At 36.2% G+C, this 17267-nt stretch overlaps 4 protein-coding genes across 5 annotated transcripts; 3 read left to right on the top strand and 1 right to left on the bottom strand.

Annotated features, from left to right (window-relative positions):
• The first annotated feature begins 250 nt into the window (after nucleotides 1-250).
• Nucleotides 251-2310, top strand: lg9h22orf39 (linkage group 9 C22orf39 homolog). 2 transcript variants are annotated; one of them, XM_024274859.2, is made up of 3 exons: nucleotides 251-352; nucleotides 1772-1939; nucleotides 2031-2310. In XM_024274859.2, the coding sequence occupies exons 1-3, from the start codon at nucleotides 305-307 to the stop codon at nucleotides 2160-2162; spliced, it is 348 nt and encodes a 115-aa protein (XP_024130627.1). In that variant the 5' UTR covers nucleotides 251-304; the 3' UTR covers nucleotides 2163-2310. The 2 variants fall into 2 exon arrangements, with proteins under 2 accessions (XP_024130627.1, XP_036069324.1); XM_036213431.1 differs by lacking the exon at nucleotides 251-352 and adding an exon at nucleotides 802-1015.
• Nucleotides 2311-2475: 165 nt separating this feature from the next.
• On the bottom strand, nucleotides 2476-4956 carry mrpl40 (mitochondrial ribosomal protein L40). Its single transcript, XM_024274858.2, has 5 exons — nucleotides 4758-4956; nucleotides 4545-4628; nucleotides 3800-3955; nucleotides 3606-3687; nucleotides 2476-2906 (listed from the first exon to the last, which is right to left on the bottom strand). Exons 1-5 carry the CDS (start codon nucleotides 4817-4819, stop codon nucleotides 2679-2681), a joined length of 612 nt encoding a protein of 203 aa, XP_024130626.1. The 5' UTR covers nucleotides 4820-4956; the 3' UTR covers nucleotides 2476-2678.
• Nucleotides 4957-5163: 207 nt separating this feature from the next.
• acaa2 (acetyl-CoA acyltransferase 2) lies at nucleotides 5164-11642 on the top strand. Its single transcript, XM_024274861.2, has 10 exons — nucleotides 5164-5331; nucleotides 7859-8025; nucleotides 8099-8227; nucleotides 8324-8440; nucleotides 8525-8672; nucleotides 8758-8933; nucleotides 9265-9394; nucleotides 9516-9586; nucleotides 10675-10829; nucleotides 10904-11642. Exons 1-10 carry the CDS (start codon nucleotides 5316-5318, stop codon nucleotides 10983-10985), a joined length of 1191 nt encoding a protein of 396 aa, XP_024130629.1. The 5' UTR covers nucleotides 5164-5315; the 3' UTR covers nucleotides 10986-11642.
• Nucleotides 11643-12329: 687 nt separating this feature from the next.
• On the top strand, nucleotides 12330-17073 carry rpl6 (ribosomal protein L6). The gene is made up of 7 exons (XM_024274870.2): nucleotides 12330-12379; nucleotides 13208-13354; nucleotides 13439-13537; nucleotides 15453-15596; nucleotides 16490-16538; nucleotides 16618-16802; nucleotides 16890-17073. The coding sequence occupies exons 2-7, from the start codon at nucleotides 13208-13210 to the stop codon at nucleotides 17040-17042; spliced, it is 777 nt and encodes a 258-aa protein (XP_024130638.1). The 5' UTR covers nucleotides 12330-12379; the 3' UTR covers nucleotides 17043-17073.
• Nucleotides 17074-17267: the final 194 nt, after the last annotated feature.

Raw genomic sequence — 17267 nt, 5'->3', positions numbered from 1 at the left:
TATTTTTCTAGTCATTTTGATAATAGATATGACAATAAAAATAAAAATTGTCTTAAATAATTTAATAACAAGATGAAAAGAAATTAATGGTCTTCAATAAACTCGATACCGGTACAGTTGATTACTTTCTTCTTCTTTTTTATGCTTATTCTATGAAATCCACCTGGTTGATTAATAACCTACTTGTTAACATCAAAGAAAATATATTTCTTTTTTATGTGTTTTTTTAAATATATGAAATAAATTCCGCTTAACTCTACTGGCGCTTTTGTTTTGAAATAGACCGGAAGTGCGTATCAGGGTAATGCTATTCGACCTAGCAATGGACCGACCTGTGGCAACAACATGGATGGTAATTTTCCTTCAAATATTTATAAAATATTACCATACACTTTTCCACAATAGTTTGTGAATCTATTTTTCGTAATCTGAAGTTGATTATTGTTGAATTTGATTGAAGTAGTTTGAAAGTAGCTAGCCAAATAAGCTAAATCATGTTTAAAGTCACCGTAGCTATTCAAAAAATCGTTAGCAGGGTCAAAAGAAACAAAGAATGTGATATATTTTATACTTGCCACAAAATTTAGACAAACTATTTGGGTATATATCGTTAGGTGTAAGATTAAATTGTATAGTTCTTATCTTGAGCGATAACACATTAAAGAAACACGGGATTCATTTTACCAAACCACCACAAGGGGGCGCCAATTTACACGCGCACAAAATAATCAAATTTTTTGAGTTGTCACATTTTATTTAGAATAGATCAATGGGATAGATCTAAAAACTACAGGTATATAATTTTAAGATGTGTGATCAACTCACCCAAATGTCTCCTTAGTAACTTAATTTCTCTATTTGATTCATTGTGTTTGGTTTATACTGTAATGTTAAAGAAAAAAAATATAAAAGTTCCATTGATTTGTCACAGCATGAGTGGAGACCAGAAAAACAAAAACAAGAACACTTTTTTGAAATCCAACCTTACTTTTTTCATCCTGCAGAACAAATGAAGGTAAGCAGAAGCAGGTAACTTTTAAAAAAAATCCGCTCTGAGTAAATTGAGTTTTTAATATGTTCTCCTGACATTTTTCTGATGAGGGAGCATATATATATTTTAAAAAAATCTCTTGAAATTGCATTTATTTATTTAAATTTTTATAAATCTGAAGCAGATGCTTGAATGCAGTTGGAAAAAACTTTTGTGATGTAGAAACTACTAAGGCCAGCCACAAGCGCCCTACTCCGCTCCATTCTGATGCATCCACATGTATACATCTTCCAAGCTGGCATCTGGGTCAAAGCTGTACAGAGGGACAGCTCCAATATTGCTCGCTATTTTTGTTGCACTGCTAATGTTGGCTTTGGGTTATGAGGGGCTGTAAGCTAGCGGGAGAGAGTGTAACCAGTGGAGGGTTACTTTGGCGTTAACTTAGGTTAGAGGAAAATTACTAATGATCTCCTGCCGCTCTCCAGAAAATATGTCTTAAAAAACGACATAAGGTTTTTTAATTTTGGCTAAAAATCATATTTAAAGACCACTGGGAACGCTTTTAAAAATATAATTGGAGTGAAACTTTACAAACTATTATAGAAAAATTAGATTTAAGTCCCCACATGCTCACAAACTCAAAATAACTCTGATTATGAGTCAAATATGTAAACAGAAGTTTCTGTATTTTCAGATTACATGTTGTCTACATGTTGGATTATTGCAGTTATCTGATTCCACTTGTGGTATTTATTTCTTGCCTTTTTTTCCCCTGCACAGCCACCAAGAGCCTGCGAGGATTACTGGAGTGAGTTCAGGCACTGCAAAAGTTTTATGAATCGTTTCCACCAGTATTATGCGTACGGCAGCGTCCCATCATGCCATCAGTGGAAAGAGGACTACAATAACTGCAGAGAGTGGAAAAAATCTAGAAGCACAGAGACTCAGGTACAACTTTAGGACATTTGCTATATATTGTCTCAATTTAATAATAAAAGGAAAATTATATTTTTTATGCATTTACTTTTTCTAATTTTAGGAAGCATTACAGAGAAGTGAAAGGAAGCGAGTGGCCGAGCAAAAAAATTTTGACCCAGTGTGGGAACTGAGGTGTGAGCCTCCCAAAGACTGGCATTTGCCTCTGAACCAGGACAATACGCAAGACTCCTGAAAAAACTTTGTATTCATAGAAATGATGGGGAAGAAGGTTTGATTTTAATATCAGTGGATTGAAAATACTGAATTAAAAAAAAGAAAATATATGCTGTGCTTTGTTTTTTTTTCCACATAAAGTTTGTTTAGTAGCCATAAAAAAAAAATAAATAAATCGAAAACACTATATCTTGATCTTTGGGGTTGGCCAGAAAAAAAACACATTTTAGTCAAATCTTATCTCAAATGTTTTGTTTTAAGGCTGTACTGACAGTCATTTAATCAATTCATATTAAAGCCTTCAATTTAAAAGCAAACAAAATTACACAAAGTTAAAAAAAATGGCAAAGTAGTCATTTTTTATTTTAAGTTTTAAAATGAAAATGGCAGAAACACCTTGATACACAGTTTGTTTTGATGTGATGTAATCGCACATAAAGGAAGAAAAGCTCATCACTCTGCAGGCTCTCCAACTTGCTTCATCTCAACTTGAAAACAGTCCTCTGGAGTTACTCAAACAGCGCTTCTCTGTCCATCACTGCGTGTACACCTTTGTGACGTCATTATACTTTCCGTCAGGGGCGTCGTAGTTGGATATCGGGGGCGTGTATGCAGGACCCTCGTGTGTGAAGGGAAATAGATGTGGATCTGGCTTCAGAGCTGCTTGGTACAGCTCCTCTGACTCCAGTTTAAGCTCCTCCAGTGCCTCTCTCTGCGCCTCCAAAGCCAGTTCAATGGCCTCCACTTCAGCCATGTGCTGTTGCTGATGCCAGAAAAAGACAAATGTTATATTTTCCACGACAGATTCAAAGCAATAAAGGACGGATAACAAATTTTATCTTTATCATATTCATTTTAAATGTAATGACATTAAACTACCGTATTTTTCGGACTATAAGTCGCACCGGAGTATAAGTCGCAGGGGCCAAAAAATGCATAATGAAGAAGAAAAAAACCATACATAAGTCGCACTGGAGTATAAGTCGCATTTTTTTCAAGTAATTTATTTTACAAACTGGCTGAAAAAAAATGATATTACATCATCCTGGAAGGTAAGTTATAACATTCATAAGTGAATAGAAAACAGGCTGAATATGTGTCAACACATATTCACATATTAGCATCATGAAAAAAACGAAAAGGTGTAGCATTTATATAACATAACAGTTTTATTTAACTATAGCCTCAAGAACTCATCAACTTTGTATCTTTACTCCAATTAATTGCACGCAATCTCACTCCATATCACTAAATCCCTTAAATTCTTCGTCCTCTGTGTCACGTCTGAATAACTAAAGTAAATAAAGTAATTGCATAGATCACCATAAGAGGGCACTCTAGACTTACGGTCCATATCTCATCATTAAAAATTCGTATATAAGTCGCACTGGACTATAAGTCGCAGGGACATTCAATCTATGAAAAAAACCGCGACTTATAGTCCAGAAAATACGGTAATAACCTGTTTGTATCTGCTCCATTCCTTCAGCAGCAACGCTCGGCTCTCACTCTCTTCAAATGACAGATCTGGACCAGCCCGTTTCCTTTAATAGGTGATAAAACAAAATCAGTTTATGTAGAAAATGACTCATCTAAGGCAGGTTAAATAATGAAACTTGGTAAATATGGTAAATATTCATACGAGACGAGCTCTACCTCATTTCATCCAAACATTTGGTTGGAGTGATGAAGTCTTCTATGGGAATGAGCTCAGGTGGAACCTTCTCCAGCTTCTTCAGCTTCTTCTTCAGTCGCTCCCTCATCATCTGCTCCCTCCGTGGGTCCACTTTCTTTTTCTTTTTTGGCTCCGCTCTGTGGTAAAGCAAAGTAAGTTTATTTGTATAGCACATTTCATGTACAAAGACAATTCAAATTGCTTTAAATTAAAACATTAAAAGAAAATATTAAGAGTGGACATTAAAATGAGATTTAAAGAAAGTTACGCTTAAATAAACAGTGAAGATGTAAACATTTTCAATTAAAATTAATCAAATACATAGGCTGAGCTGAAAACTTTACATATCTGACCTAGCAGTAACACAAAGTATCTCACAAATCTAAATCACAAAAAAATATCCGACAGCTTCAATTTCTCTAAATATTAAAGTTTGTTATATTCAGGTGAACTTAATTAACTTAAGTATTTAACATTACACCATATAAAGTTTTGTGTTTTACACCTGAAAAGGATTTGTATTACATTTACAGGTTTGATTTCCGTATCTAGATGAGAAGAAGAAAACAGACAAAAGTCTTCATAATTACGCAAATTCTTTTCCAATTTATTATGGTTTCGGTTAAATCGTGGTTTCTTTTGCTTGGCTAAACCCAACTTTTCCTTTGGCCCTCCTGGTCCACAGCAGTATGTCATAATTTTAAGTGAAGGTGTGGATTGTGGTACCTCAGGGGGGCTGATGTCTTCAGCTCCATCACAGGAACAACCAATGGACCCTGCATAATATGTGGATTTCCCCCGATCATCAAACTGAAAAACAAAAATGCAATACTCATCAGAATGTGTTAAGTAATCTATCTGACGAGGGAAACTAACAAACAGCTGCAAAATACTAAACTGATCACCTGCACAACCTTGACAGTCTTTGATCAAACTCACCGTGACGGGGCAGCCTGTCGGGATAAAACCCTCCACAAACACCGCGGCAATGTCAAAGACATGTCTGCACTTTGTGATTTAGTAATTTAGAGATCAACTCTGGGCAAAAATAACAAAAAAGCCTGGAAAAACCATGGACTGTCCCTTTCGGGTAAACGACACGCGCGTCGCAAGGAAATGACGTATAAAGGAAGCGCGATAACTTCTGGGAGCCGCACTTTCGCGTATTTCTTCATCTCATAAAATAGGAAAAACATTTAAAGTTCATATGTTATATTTTTAATAAATAAAAAAAACATATAAATACTGTGCTACATTATTATCTACTTATTAATAGATTGTGTTAAATGTATATAGAAAGTGGAAATTAGTGTGTCGAATCTGAGTCTGAGTTTGAAGTGAACGGAGCATGCTATATAGGGGAAAGGTCGGAGTGGGTTTGTCGAGTTGCATTCACCCTGAATAAGATTCGGACCATAACCTGATAAATCTTTCAGTACCAGATTGAAAAATTCGCGAAATTTTGTTTTCGTCGTCATCGGATTTTACAGGAACACCATGGCACTTCTGAGAGGTAAATGAACGCGTCAGATTTTTAGCAGAAAAGCTCGCTAACATGTTTTAGATAGTGCAGCAAAACACAGTCATTCTTAACCTGGTGTGAACGATTACATTTTGATATGTAACATTATATTAATTATTATCTTTATATATCTTTAAATGTCAGGTGAGTCTAAAGCTTTAGAGACTGTAAGGTCATTACTAAGTAGGTAAAGACAAAGGTCTGCCATAAAATTATTATGATTCAGGAAATCTTATGTCATCAACTGAATCTATTGACAAACATAATATTTTATGCGTATTTATAAACTCAAACCAGCTTTCGAAGGAAAGCATTTTTGCATTTAGTGATGAAGAATTTTTTTTCTACTACAAAGCATGTCTCATTGCAACAATAATAAAAAGTTTTGCTTTCAAAAGATTTACATTTTAAAATAATTTCTATCTTCATATATGGACTTTATATTTATTTAAATTTACACAACAAATCTTTTTCTAAAGTTAATAAAAAAAAAATATCCTAAACTGCCAACTTAAATGTACATTTACCCTTCATCACAAAGCTTTCCTTTTTGTTACATATATAAATGAATACTATTATAGTTTTCTTTGCAAAAACGTTTTTCCAAATCCAAATTTTATTAAATAGGGATAAATGTTTTATTTACTTCTATCTTTGAAACTAAAAATAAAACAGCAACAATTCTTAAAAACGTGTTTTAGGAAATTGCAACATTTATTTCCTTTAATTTTTTTTGTTTCTTGATTGTTTTGAAACTAGTAAAAATTATTACAAGTTCTACTTCTTCTAAAATGAAAATCCTTTAGCTAACCTCACCTGACTTGTTTCTTTATTCATTTTCATCCCCATTTTTTGTCATCTTCATTACTTTTTTCATTTTTTAACCCATGTGTTCTTCTAATAGTTTGTTATCCACTAATTTCCTCTTGTAACTTAAAAATGTCTAGAAAAAGATGCCATTTTTGAGTGCCCCACATTTTGTAGACACTTTATTGTGTGTTACTCTTTTTGTTATGGGAGGGAGTAAGTAGGCAAAAGGTGACTGAAAAGATTCAAGGTCATTCAGGGTTTTTGGGGCGAATGTGATGGGGGGGGCAAATGGAATATTGTAGATATTTTCATTGTATGTTCAACAGTTATTTCAGACACAGCTGTTAAAGCTTTATTATTGTTAGTGTCACTGAGGTTGTTCACAGAGCTAAGATGTGGTGACCATAACCACACATACAAGTTTTAATTTTTTTAATGAGTAAACTAGTGCACAATTAACCACCATTACATTTTTGTCAAAGTTATCACATATAACAATCAGATTATTTTATTTATTTGTTAATTCTACTTCTAATTCTGGGGGGAAAAAAATTGCAAAAAACTTAAAACCGATGACTTAAAAGTATATTTTAATAAAGGTGACACATTCGACATGAGTATTGGATTATTAAATCGTGCAAGAAATATGAAAACAAAAACTTAAATGTGCATGTCTCTAATTAAAAAAAACAAAATAAATAAAACATGAAATTAAAGCTTTGTATATCATATGTTGTTGAGTTGTGGACAGAGAACTTCTGCATAAAGATGGCCAGTTAGCAAACCCCCAATTGAAATAAAAAAAAAAAAAAATCTAATTTAGTCCTTCATCCTTTTAGGTTTGGATTTAGCATGACTACAGTCATTTAAAACTAATCTAAACCAATCTGACTCTGCATCAGTGCAGCATTTGTCCCCTTAATGATGGCTATTTAGAATAAGTTTACTTAAATACAGTTTAAAGTCAGCCTGATATCGACTATTAAGGTTGGCAGTTAAATGGCGAGTGTGGTTATGGCGCCCTCTGGCTCGCCTTCTAGATACACTTCTGGATTTTATTGCTGTTGCCGAATATGGCTTTTGTAAAGCCTCTTCTTTTTTAATTTTATAATTTCTGCATAAACATGCACATAAATTTCAGCCGTGTATAATTCTCTCAAAAAAGTCTGCTAAAAATATATTTAATTTTAATAGTTTATAAAAGGAAACTAAGTTTTCTGTTAACCTCTAATTTCTCTACTAGTTAGTTTTTATACTTGTATTCAAATCCATGAAATAGAGAAATACAGGAACAAATCTTTTTTAAATGGAGATTTTTTGGAATGCTTTTATTTTTGCACAACAAACACTTTATTTACACACATCAGGTGGTTATATAATGTTTTTCAGTATTTAATGAAACGGGTCATTCTGTTCTCAGCACAAATATTAGGTTCTAGTACAACGATCAATAGTTTAAGGGGATATCAAGCTGGTTATAAAGACACTTGGTACCATTTTTTTAAATTTATTTTTATATCTCAATAAGATACATTTATTAGGTGGAGTGTAGAATGAAGATTTTATGTGGAAAATGTGTTGTTTTTGCAATTTTTGATAACATAAACCCTTTTAACATCTTCTTTTCAATTCATTTTCTTTGAGTCTTCTAGTGATGGCTCACCTCTGACATGTGGATGGAGTACTAAAAGGCTTCTTTTCTTCACAGGTGTGTTTGTTGTGGCTGCCAAGCGCACTCCGTTTGGAACCTATGGTGGAGTACTGAAAGACCACAGTGCAACAGACTTGGCGGAGCATGCAGCCAAAGCAGCCCTCGCTGCAGGGGGCGTGGCCCCAGAGCTGATCAACAGTGTCATTATGGGAAATGTCATGCAGGTATGCCACGTCTGACCCCAAGACGCGTTTATCAGGGATGTTTTTGGTTGTTCTCATTCATTCTCTGCCTCAGAGCTCGGCGGATGCCCCGTACATCGCTCGCCACGTTGGCCTGAGGTGTGGTGTTCCCATCCCCGTGCCCGCTCTTACTGTGAACAGACTGTGTGGGTCTGGCTTCCAGTCTATCATCAACGGTACTCATGTAAGCCTCCTCTGAAGCTCGTTTATTATGAAAAATTACATCAATGAGCATTGAATAAGTTGCTTTTAATTCAAATGCCGGTCGCTGCCTTTGCAGGAGATTTGTCTCAGAGAGTCAGAGGTGGTCTTGTGTGGAGGTTCAGAGAACATGAGCCAGGCTCCCTATGCTGTTCGCAACATTCGCTTTGGAACAAAGTTTGGATTTGATCTTAAGGTTTGCTTTTGTCGGATGTACAGAAAGAGTAACTTGCGGCTTATAGGAGGACACTAAGACAAAAATAAAATCTCTGACCGACAGCTGGAGGACACCTTGTGGGCGGGTCTGACTGACCTGCATGTGAAGATACCAATGGGAATCACAGCGGAGAATCTGGCAGAAAAATATGAGATCACACGAGAGGACTGCGACAAATATGCCTACCAGACGCAGCAAAGGTGGAAGGCAGGTGAGCAATTTTTGATCTCTTCTTTCCACCGAGAAGTACTAAAACATTTAGTCTCTGAGATTCTTAATAAATATTTTGTTTACAGCTCATGAAGGGGGTCACTTCACAGCTGAAATTGCACCTGTTGACATAAAAACTAAAAAAGGAAAGGTGCCCATGGCTCAGGATGAACACCCACGTCCTCAGACCACACCTGAACAGATGGCCAAACTGCCTCCAGTCTTCAAGAAGGGGGGAACCGTCACTGCTGGAAATGCATCTGTGAGTTCCTGCACCCTCTGATTGTAGTCTGATAGAAAAAAAACAAAAATATTCTAGTTTTAAAGCCTCTGGACATTAGAAAAACTGTTTATCTTTATATTTTATCTCACAAAAAGCAAAAAAAAATCTGTTGCTTGTGTTAACAAACATATGATCCAAAACCAGTTTGTAATGAATGAAATTCCTCTGATTTCTGTGAAATTTAAATTTAACTGGTCACTTTTCCTTTACAACAAACAGAAGTCAGTTTGGTTCTGATCATAGCAGACATTTGACTTCTGTAGCGAAAAAGAAATCAAATATCCCTAAATGTGAGTCTGCTGATCTCCAGGGGGTGTCTGATGGTGCTGCTGCTCTGGTGATTGCGAGTGATGATGCTCTGAAAGAACACAAGCTCACGCCGCTCGCCAGAATTGTGGCTTATCATGTGTCAGGCTGTGACCCGAGCATTATGGGTATCGGTAAGTGACACGGCCGCCGGAGAGATGTAATTTGAAGCGCTCTGGTTTGAAAGAAACCTGAATAGACCTAAACATGTTCATATTTCATTGATAAATTTGGACTTTCTAACTATCATTCCAGGTCCAGTTCCAGCGATTACAGGAGCTCTGAAGAAAGCCGGTCTGTCTATAAGCGACATGGATCTGGTGGAGGTTTGTTTGCAGCATTTTTAAAATATAGCTTTGATAGAATGACTTCACATGTAAAATAATGAAAACTTGTATGTTAATTTAAAATGTGTTGAAAGTATTGCATTTAAAAAAAACACTTCTTTCAAAAAAACAACTTTTTTGTTTGTTTTATGTCTATAGCAACCATTTTTTAATTTATGCCTGGGGGAAACGAACAGATCTACGTAATTTTTTTTTTAGAAGAATTGGCAAAAGTAAATTTTTGGATTTCCTTGACAACTGAGTTTTTTTTTGCCCACATTCCTAATATGTTCATATTGCTTTATTCTGCTTGAGTGACTCATTAGTTATTTTTTTCATTTTACACATTTTTTTTATGTGTTACTTTTTTATTCTGCTAAAAAAAATTGCGATCAACAGGGAAACTTCCAAATCTACCAACTTTAACCCTTCATCTGCTTAATAAACCAAAAAGTCGAGCACATTAAGAAAAAAATATTAAAAACATTGATTGTGTATATTACTCTACCAAGGTAATCAGTAGTAGAAAACATTTTTAAAATTGATTTTGTCATTTTTTTTCTCCCCAAGTAGCTTCCCAATGATGCTCCTAGAATTAGGATGCGATAGATTGAAATCCCTTGAATAACAACAAAAATTCGGTTGTGGTTGTAAACTTAACCTGGTGCTTCATTTTGTGAAAATCACTAAAACATTTTTTTTCTTTGTCCATACTTTGTCAAAATATATAAATTTCACATTTTCCACAACATGGCAAAGCCGTTGGTTCTGTAGCCATCCCATAATACTGTAATTTTAAAACTTTCTTTGGTTACTATGGGTGTTCAAATTTTGGTGAGTTTCTGAGTATGCGGCGGCGGGGGGGGGGCAACGTTTTCGCTCAAATGCTCAGTAAGAAATACGAAATGCAAAAACCCAATGGTCCTTGCATTCTGCAGGAAGGAATTAAATGGTTAAAATAATGTTTATTTGCTGATGGCGTAAAACTTTAAATTTGTTAGTAAAACTAAATAAATGTTATGGAAAACAGCACCCCATTTCCTGCTTTTGCTGTCTTCAGTGACATGGTCGTCTGCTGCTTTCCACAGGTGAATGAAGCGTTTGCTCCTCAGTTTCTGGCCGTCTCAAAGGCTCTTGGACTGGACCCGGAGAAAACCAATGTAAATGGTGGAGCTATTGCTATCGGCCATCCTCTCGGTGCCTCTGGAGCTCGCATCACTGGTCACCTTGTGCACGAACTCAGGTAAATATGCTGCTAATGTTTGTGTACATTGATAGATATGCAAGTCTTTACTCAGCAGCCTTTGTTTGTCACAGGCGAAGAGGGGGAAAATACGCTGTTGGATCTGCCTGCATCGGTGGAGGTCAGGGCATCGCCATCATCCTTGAAAAGTGTTGACCGAAGAAGAGGCACATGGAATCTCCTTAAATAATATCATGCAAACTCACCGGCCACTCAATGTTCTAACAAGGGACAACTACTTGGTTCCATTCGCTCCAAACTTACTTGTTTATCAGTGTCACTGACAGGATGAGCTTAAAACTGTGTAGCGTACATTTTCTTGAAGTACTCCTCAATCCGTACAGATTCATTTGTCCATGTTAGCTAAATGGATGACCCTAAATTGCCCTTTGGGGTGTTTTGTTTTTGTGTGACCCATGATGAACTCATGGCCTGAAGTGTATATTGCACTTCTTACCTGGTGAAATCTGAGATGGCCTTCAGCAGGTTCCCATGAGCCTGAGTAGAATGAAGCTTGTTTAGAAAAGGGTTGTATGGAAAACATCACATCTTCTAATAATTTGTGCTAGTAAAGAAAATCAAGTTTCTGATTTACAGCTCTGTTGTCATAATGATGTAAGAGGTTATTTGTGCTTACAAAACGTCAGCGATTTCCTGATCATGATGGCAATATAATAAAATATGAACAACATAAACTGCCTTAATCACTCCATGTTCAGGACGTTTTTGTTGCCAAAACCTTCAGTGGCTTCTATGATAACTGGTTTTGTACCTCAGTGTTAAGGAATCACAAATGAAATTGTTAAAAAACTACTTTTGCTTGTTGTTTAAAAAAAATCATGATGAGATCTTGAGTTTGTGGCATTTTCTAGTTCTAATATGCATATTTATGTAAATTCATTTTATTTTCTCAGCAGATTTATGTTCAATATTTATCAACACCTTAATACTTGAGCTAATATTTGAGCTAACCCTCTACATGCAAAGTCACAGGGAGGGCCATAGTAAAGCAGAATTAACTACTGTGGTAATGTGATGTTCAGGCATATCGATGCCAGGCAATAAGAGGTTAAAATGCTATCAAAAAAGTAGTAAATATATTCAAATTACAACAATATTTCAAAGGTAATATCTTTGTTTAAAAAACACTTATTTTGATATTTAAATGTTATTATAGAAGAGAAATGTATAAGTACTGTACAATGTGAGGCATAAAATCTGATACAATCAATCATAGTTCAGTTTACATTTAAATTTTAGTTAGAATTTGAAATTAAAGATGTTTAAATCATCTGAAATTAAACAAGTTACACGACAGAGACCATTATGACTTTAATTAGACTCTAATAATATTAGTTTATTCACAATTTTACTTCAAAAACTGTAATAACAAGGAAAATGGTTTTGATTTTTAGTCCAACTTTATAATTTTATATAATTGGCTTAAAACTACAACAACCATCACATCTCAACACGACGTAGTTACGTCAGAATCGAGCGTCCATATATACGTAACATCCCCGGATGTCGGTCTTTTTTTCATAGCAAAGGTAAGATCTCCTTGCCTTCGTGTTCCTGTTGGAATAAAAATCTGCTGTCATCTGCCTTTTCTAATAAAGTATGTTCCATAAAATTGCCATGAGGGGATAGTTTTCATCTAAACAGTTAGTTTGGCGATGATATTTCAGTGTTTAAGCCGCTAGCTGTCGGAAATCCGAATCATTTAATTCACCGGGAATTGTAGGCCGCTAGCTAGCCTCTGGTCGCTTCACAACGTCAACTCTGTTTCTCAAAGAAACGTGGCGTGGTGCTTGTTTCGCGACTTTATGGTTATATCCTGTATGTAATGACATATATTGATAATTTTAAAGTCGGTGACAATTCAAGTGGCTAGCTAGCTAATAAGAGACTGTCGCCGCATTCACATGCTAAATGCTAACTAGCTTAATTGTCATGCTTTATGTGGAGTTGGTAACAGCACTGGAAATGAATTAACACAAGGCCGATATGTCTGCTGCATTATTAGAATATAAAGCCTTTAGTGTTATTGTACCTGTTGCAATGAAATTTGGGTGCTGTTCTGGAATGTGGACAGTCCATATAGAAAACTAAAAATCAGACGTGCAAGATTTAAGACAAAATGCGCAGATCAGACCTTAACTCATAAGTATCACACGTGTTTTTTAACTTAACCTTTATTTTACCAGGAGAATCGGTTGACAACAAATTCAAATTTACAATGATGACTTTGCAGCCCTTGAGTTGCACTTGAAGACTTAGTATAAAGTTTAAATGTTAAGTCTAGACATTAATTATGCCATCAAGAATAACCTTTTTGTTTTACATGCTAACATCTTATTTGCTTTTATTTCTAATAGATGGCAGAGGGAGACAAAAAGCCTGCCAAGAAGAAGCACGGGAGCCGGAACCCGGTTCTGGCCCGGGGGATCGGTCGCTACTCCCGGTCTGCTATGTACGCCCGCCGGGCCATGTACAAAAGGAAGACCAAGACCACTAAGACCAAGGTGAGTCCGGTCACCTGCAACCCTGATAGACGCCTGTACCCAAACATCTCATTTCTGCATCATTTGACTGAACTGTTGTTGCAGGTGGAGAAAAAGATCAGGGAAAGACCCAGAGCTACTGTTGTCAAGACTGTTGGTGGAGACAAGAATGGAGGCACCCGTGTGGTCAAGCTGCGCAAAATGGTGAGGGATATTATAAAGGATTTTGTTTTGTTTACAAAAATGTTCATCTGTAGTAGACAACTCAATGTGAAGAACTGCTGTCACGCTTCTTCATTAGGTTCGTTTATTATTTGCAACTTTTATTTCCTTAAGATTCACATCAGAAATTGTCAATCTCTCAATTATATCAACTGTGTAAAAAAAAAGAAAAAGGAAAAAAAAGGCACTTTTTTTGTCTCTTTGTGTTCACCAAATGAAATTAATGGCCTGCATTTTTGCAAGAATATTTAGGATGAATCTGAATTGGTTCCCAACATCTATGGCTTCTCCCTATTTCTACATTTATCCCTCCGATGAGATCAGTACGGAATAAAAAGGTCTTCAAATGAAGACATTACTACTCCTTGACGACATAATGTGTACTCACCGGTCATCTACATTAGCGTATAGCTCCCAGCACTCAGAAAATACATAACAATGGTTTAATAACTTTAAAAATTTATCCAAAAACTCAATACTTAGATTTAAATGTAAACGTCCTTGCCTGAGAGCACAGCCTCTGAAGAAACGTGTTTCTGCTCTGTGCCACAAGTGCGACATGAATCTCCCTACTGATGTTGGAAAAGTCGGCCCTAAGTTGCTATGGCTCCTCCAAAAAAAAAAAATTCAGACGCTGCTACAGCTTTAAATCTCCCGACAATTGGAGCACTAGTGATGGGTCAGATTAGTAGGGAAACCATTCAGATTCTGCACTTTATCTCCAATATTAATAGTGAAGAAAATATGTGTACTTGTTCCTCAAACTATTAAAGACTCACTCCAGTCATATTTTGATCTATATTTTAAAGCAATCCCTATGGCTTTTTAAAATTAGGATTTTACTGTTTTCAGTCAAAAACATGTTTTATATATTTATAGTATCATTAGAATTTTCATCTGCCTTTGTCTGTGGGACTTTTTGCGCAGTACAACCCTCCCTTCCTGTCACCCAAGACTGAGCTATCTGTTTACACGCTAGCTTAGAGCCCCTCACAACCTTATATTTTTGGTGCCACAAAAATAGCGAGCAATATTGGAGCTATCCAGCCGTACAGTTTTGAGCCAGAGACCAGCTCAGATGAGAAAAACAGACGTACATGGAGCCAGAGCAGGGAGTTTGTGGCCCACACAGTGTATTTCCTGTTACAAATGGGATCTTTTTCAGCTGCATTTTCTTTTTTTTTTTTCTTTTTTTTTTTGGCCACCTCTTGATTCACAACGATTTGAAAAATACTCAGAATTGCAATTTGAAGCTAATTTTCTTAATATGTTCTCCTCGAGAAAAATGCTACATGAACATGTTAAAAACAACAAAAACAATTTTCACTGGAGTGGTTCGTTAAGGTTTGTTGTAGTTGAAATAATCGGAGGACACTTTATGGAGATAAAGAGTTTGTTTTCTTCTAAGGATGTAAAGTATAACAAAAACAAATGAAATTTATTTAAGCATTTATACAATAAAAACTTGAAATTCTGTCTTTTCTTTGAAAAATGTACAATTTTTAAGATGATTTCCTTGGCCACAGATTTATTTTGAGGAATTAGAACAAGAGTTAATCAAACTCAAATATATTCTTTAGCTCAAGTTGTAAAAATTATTAAAATGGATAAAAAGAAGCCTATACAAATGGTCTTACTGATCACACACATTTTTTTGGGGGGGCCGATATTCACATGTAATCACGTGCGACCAAGATGCACATCCTGCAGTGCCTGCATATATTTTCAGTGTGTCCATACCTAAATGTTGCTGGCCCCACGTATTTAGAAGACTACATGCGAATAGTCACGTTATTTTATTGTTTTAGACAGTTAAATGTGTAATCTGTTTGGGTGGAGATTTACATATTTTGATGTCGTTCGCTGTATCTTAAAATCAAAATTGTTGTGCTTATAGCCCCGCTACTACCCCACGGAGGACGTGCCCCGCAAGCTGAAGAGCCACGGAAAGAAGCCCTTCTGCCAGCACAAGAGGAAGCTGCGCTCCTCCATCACACCTGGAACCGTGCTCATTCTGCTCACCGGCCGCCACCGTGGAAAGGTAAGATCTGCCATTTTATCTGATCTGAATGCACTCCCAGAGCAAAATGACCGCGGCAACGCTTGTTGAAAGTTATTGGAATTGGATATCAGCGTGCCACTAAAGCACTAATAATTCAAGAGCAGACATGGGAGCCTGGCATCTGCATAAAGGCATGGATAATTATTCAGCATCTTCAGTGGGGAAAGATAAAAGGTGTCTTTTATTATCAGAAACGAATGTTTAGTTATGATTTTTTTTTTCCTAAAATTTAAATAATTAAGTATAGCTTTAAGATCTCTGTAACTCTAGAAATTTCTAAAATATATGTACTTGTCAAAAACATGACTGATTTTATGTGGATTTGAAATGTACAAAAACTAGTGTACAGTTATAAAGATACCACGGGAACATTGGCTTTTTATTTTACATTTGTAATGTTTTTTAATTAAATTTGAGGCATTATTCTTGTCAAAAAGGCGACTGTATGGGAGGAGACAAATTTACTCCACAGATCATTGATCTGGAATGCACAGAATAAATGAATCTCCACACTCTGGTATATTCTCGTTTGGTTCCCAAGAAAATGTTCTGTAGAACAATAGTACAGAACTAATCTGTGATCCACTCTGCCAGAGACTTTGTCCTTCTCTCCCACTCACATGCTGCACTGCAAGTAAAAGAAGCAGCGTGCCCACACACCGTTTGAGCTGCAGTTGACCTATATAATGTCTCAACTCTAATTGACAAACCTAAAGCCTTTTCTGTTAAATTAAGTGTTTTTTTTTTAAGTATAATTGTTGTCTTAGTTAACTGTGAATGAAATTGAATTGCAAATAGTTTTTAATAGAAGGGTGGAGTGTTTTCATGATAGAAAATACAGCTAATTCATCCATTTTATTCATTTTTCCCAGCGTGTGGTGTTCCTGAAGCAGCTTTCCAGTGGTCTTCTGCTCGTCACTGGTGAGGAAGAAGACTCAGAGGAATTGTTTTCGTTGAGAAATCTTGTGGTCATTTATTTTTATTCCCTCTTTTCTGTTAGGCCCTCTAGCCGTGAACAGAGTCCCCCTGCGCCGGGCACACCAGAAGTTTGTCATTGCCACCAACACCAAAGTTGACATCAGTGGCATGAAGATCCCCAAAAACCTCACCGATGCTTACTTTAAGAAGAAGAAGCTGAGGAAACCCCGTCACCAAGAGGGCGAGATCTTTGATACAGAAAAAGAGGTAGTTTTTTTTCTCATCAGGAATGTTATCCTTTAAATTCAGACTTCAGGAGCAAATGATCTGAATATTTTGTTGTTTTGTGTTCAGAAATACCAGCTGACAGAGCAAAGGAAGGCAGACCAGAAGGCTGTTGACTCTAAGCTCCTGCCGCTTATCAAGAAAGTTCCTCAGCTGAAAGGATATCTCCGCTCCTCCTTTTACCTGACGAATGGTGTCTACCCACACAAGCTGGTTTTCTAAATGTGTTGTAATAAAGAGTACCACCGCCTAATGCCTTCTCTTCTGGTCCATTTCAGTGTGCATGAAACAACAAAAATGCGTTTAAGTTAAAAATGTATTCAGATAGCAAAAAGGCAAATGGGGTTGCAGAAGTCTGGAAAGATATCAAAGACATGGAGGTGGTGAAATTGAACATTAAAAAGGATGCATTTAAATTAAAATTTGTCCTTAAACCCACCTTGTCAG

This window comes from Oryzias melastigma, linkage group LG9 (genome assembly GCF_002922805.2).
Source record: "Oryzias melastigma strain HK-1 linkage group LG9, ASM292280v2, whole genome shotgun sequence".
Taxonomy (NCBI): Eukaryota; Metazoa; Chordata; class Actinopteri; order Beloniformes; family Adrianichthyidae; genus Oryzias; species Oryzias melastigma.
This window is presented reverse-complemented; position numbering and strand designations above follow the sequence as displayed.

Excerpts from the sequence above, each read along its gene's own strand:
- lg9h22orf39 (XM_024274859.2), top strand. The coding sequence starts at position 305 with ATGCTATTCGACCTAGCAATGGACCGACCTGTGGCAACAACATGGATG. Across the intron at positions 353-1,771 it reads CTGTGGCAACAACATGGATG|CCACCAAGAGCCTGCGAGGA; the intron begins GTAATTTTCCTT and ends TCCCCTGCACAG. Across the intron at positions 1,940-2,030 it reads CTAGAAGCACAGAGACTCAG|GAAGCATTACAGAGAAGTGA; the intron begins GTACAACTTTAG and ends TTCTAATTTTAG.
- mrpl40 (XM_024274858.2), bottom strand. The coding sequence starts at position 4,819 with ATGTCTTTGACATTGCCGCGGTGTTTGTGGAGGGTTTTATCCCGACAG. Across the intron at positions 3,956-4,544 it reads AAGACATCAGCCCCCCTGAG|AGCGGAGCCAAAAAAGAAAA; the intron begins GTACCACAATCC and ends GCTTTACCACAG. Across the intron at positions 3,688-3,799 it reads AAATGTTTGGATGAAATGAG|GAAACGGGCTGGTCCAGATC; the intron begins GTAGAGCTCGTC and ends CACCTATTAAAG.
- acaa2 (XM_024274861.2), top strand. Across the intron at positions 8,673-8,757 it reads GCAGCAAAGGTGGAAGGCAG|CTCATGAAGGGGGTCACTTC; the intron begins GTGAGCAATTTT and ends TTTTGTTTACAG. Across the intron at positions 9,395-9,515 it reads CCCGAGCATTATGGGTATCG|GTCCAGTTCCAGCGATTACA; the intron begins GTAAGTGACACG and ends CTATCATTCCAG.
- rpl6 (XM_024274870.2), top strand. The coding sequence starts at position 13,208 with ATGGCAGAGGGAGACAAAAAGCCTGCCAAGAAGAAGCACGGGAGCCGG. Across the intron at positions 13,538-15,452 it reads TGGTCAAGCTGCGCAAAATG|CCCCGCTACTACCCCACGGA; the intron begins GTGAGGGATATT and ends TTGTGCTTATAG. Across the intron at positions 16,539-16,617 it reads TGGTCTTCTGCTCGTCACTG|GCCCTCTAGCCGTGAACAGA; the intron begins GTGAGGAAGAAG and ends CTTTTCTGTTAG.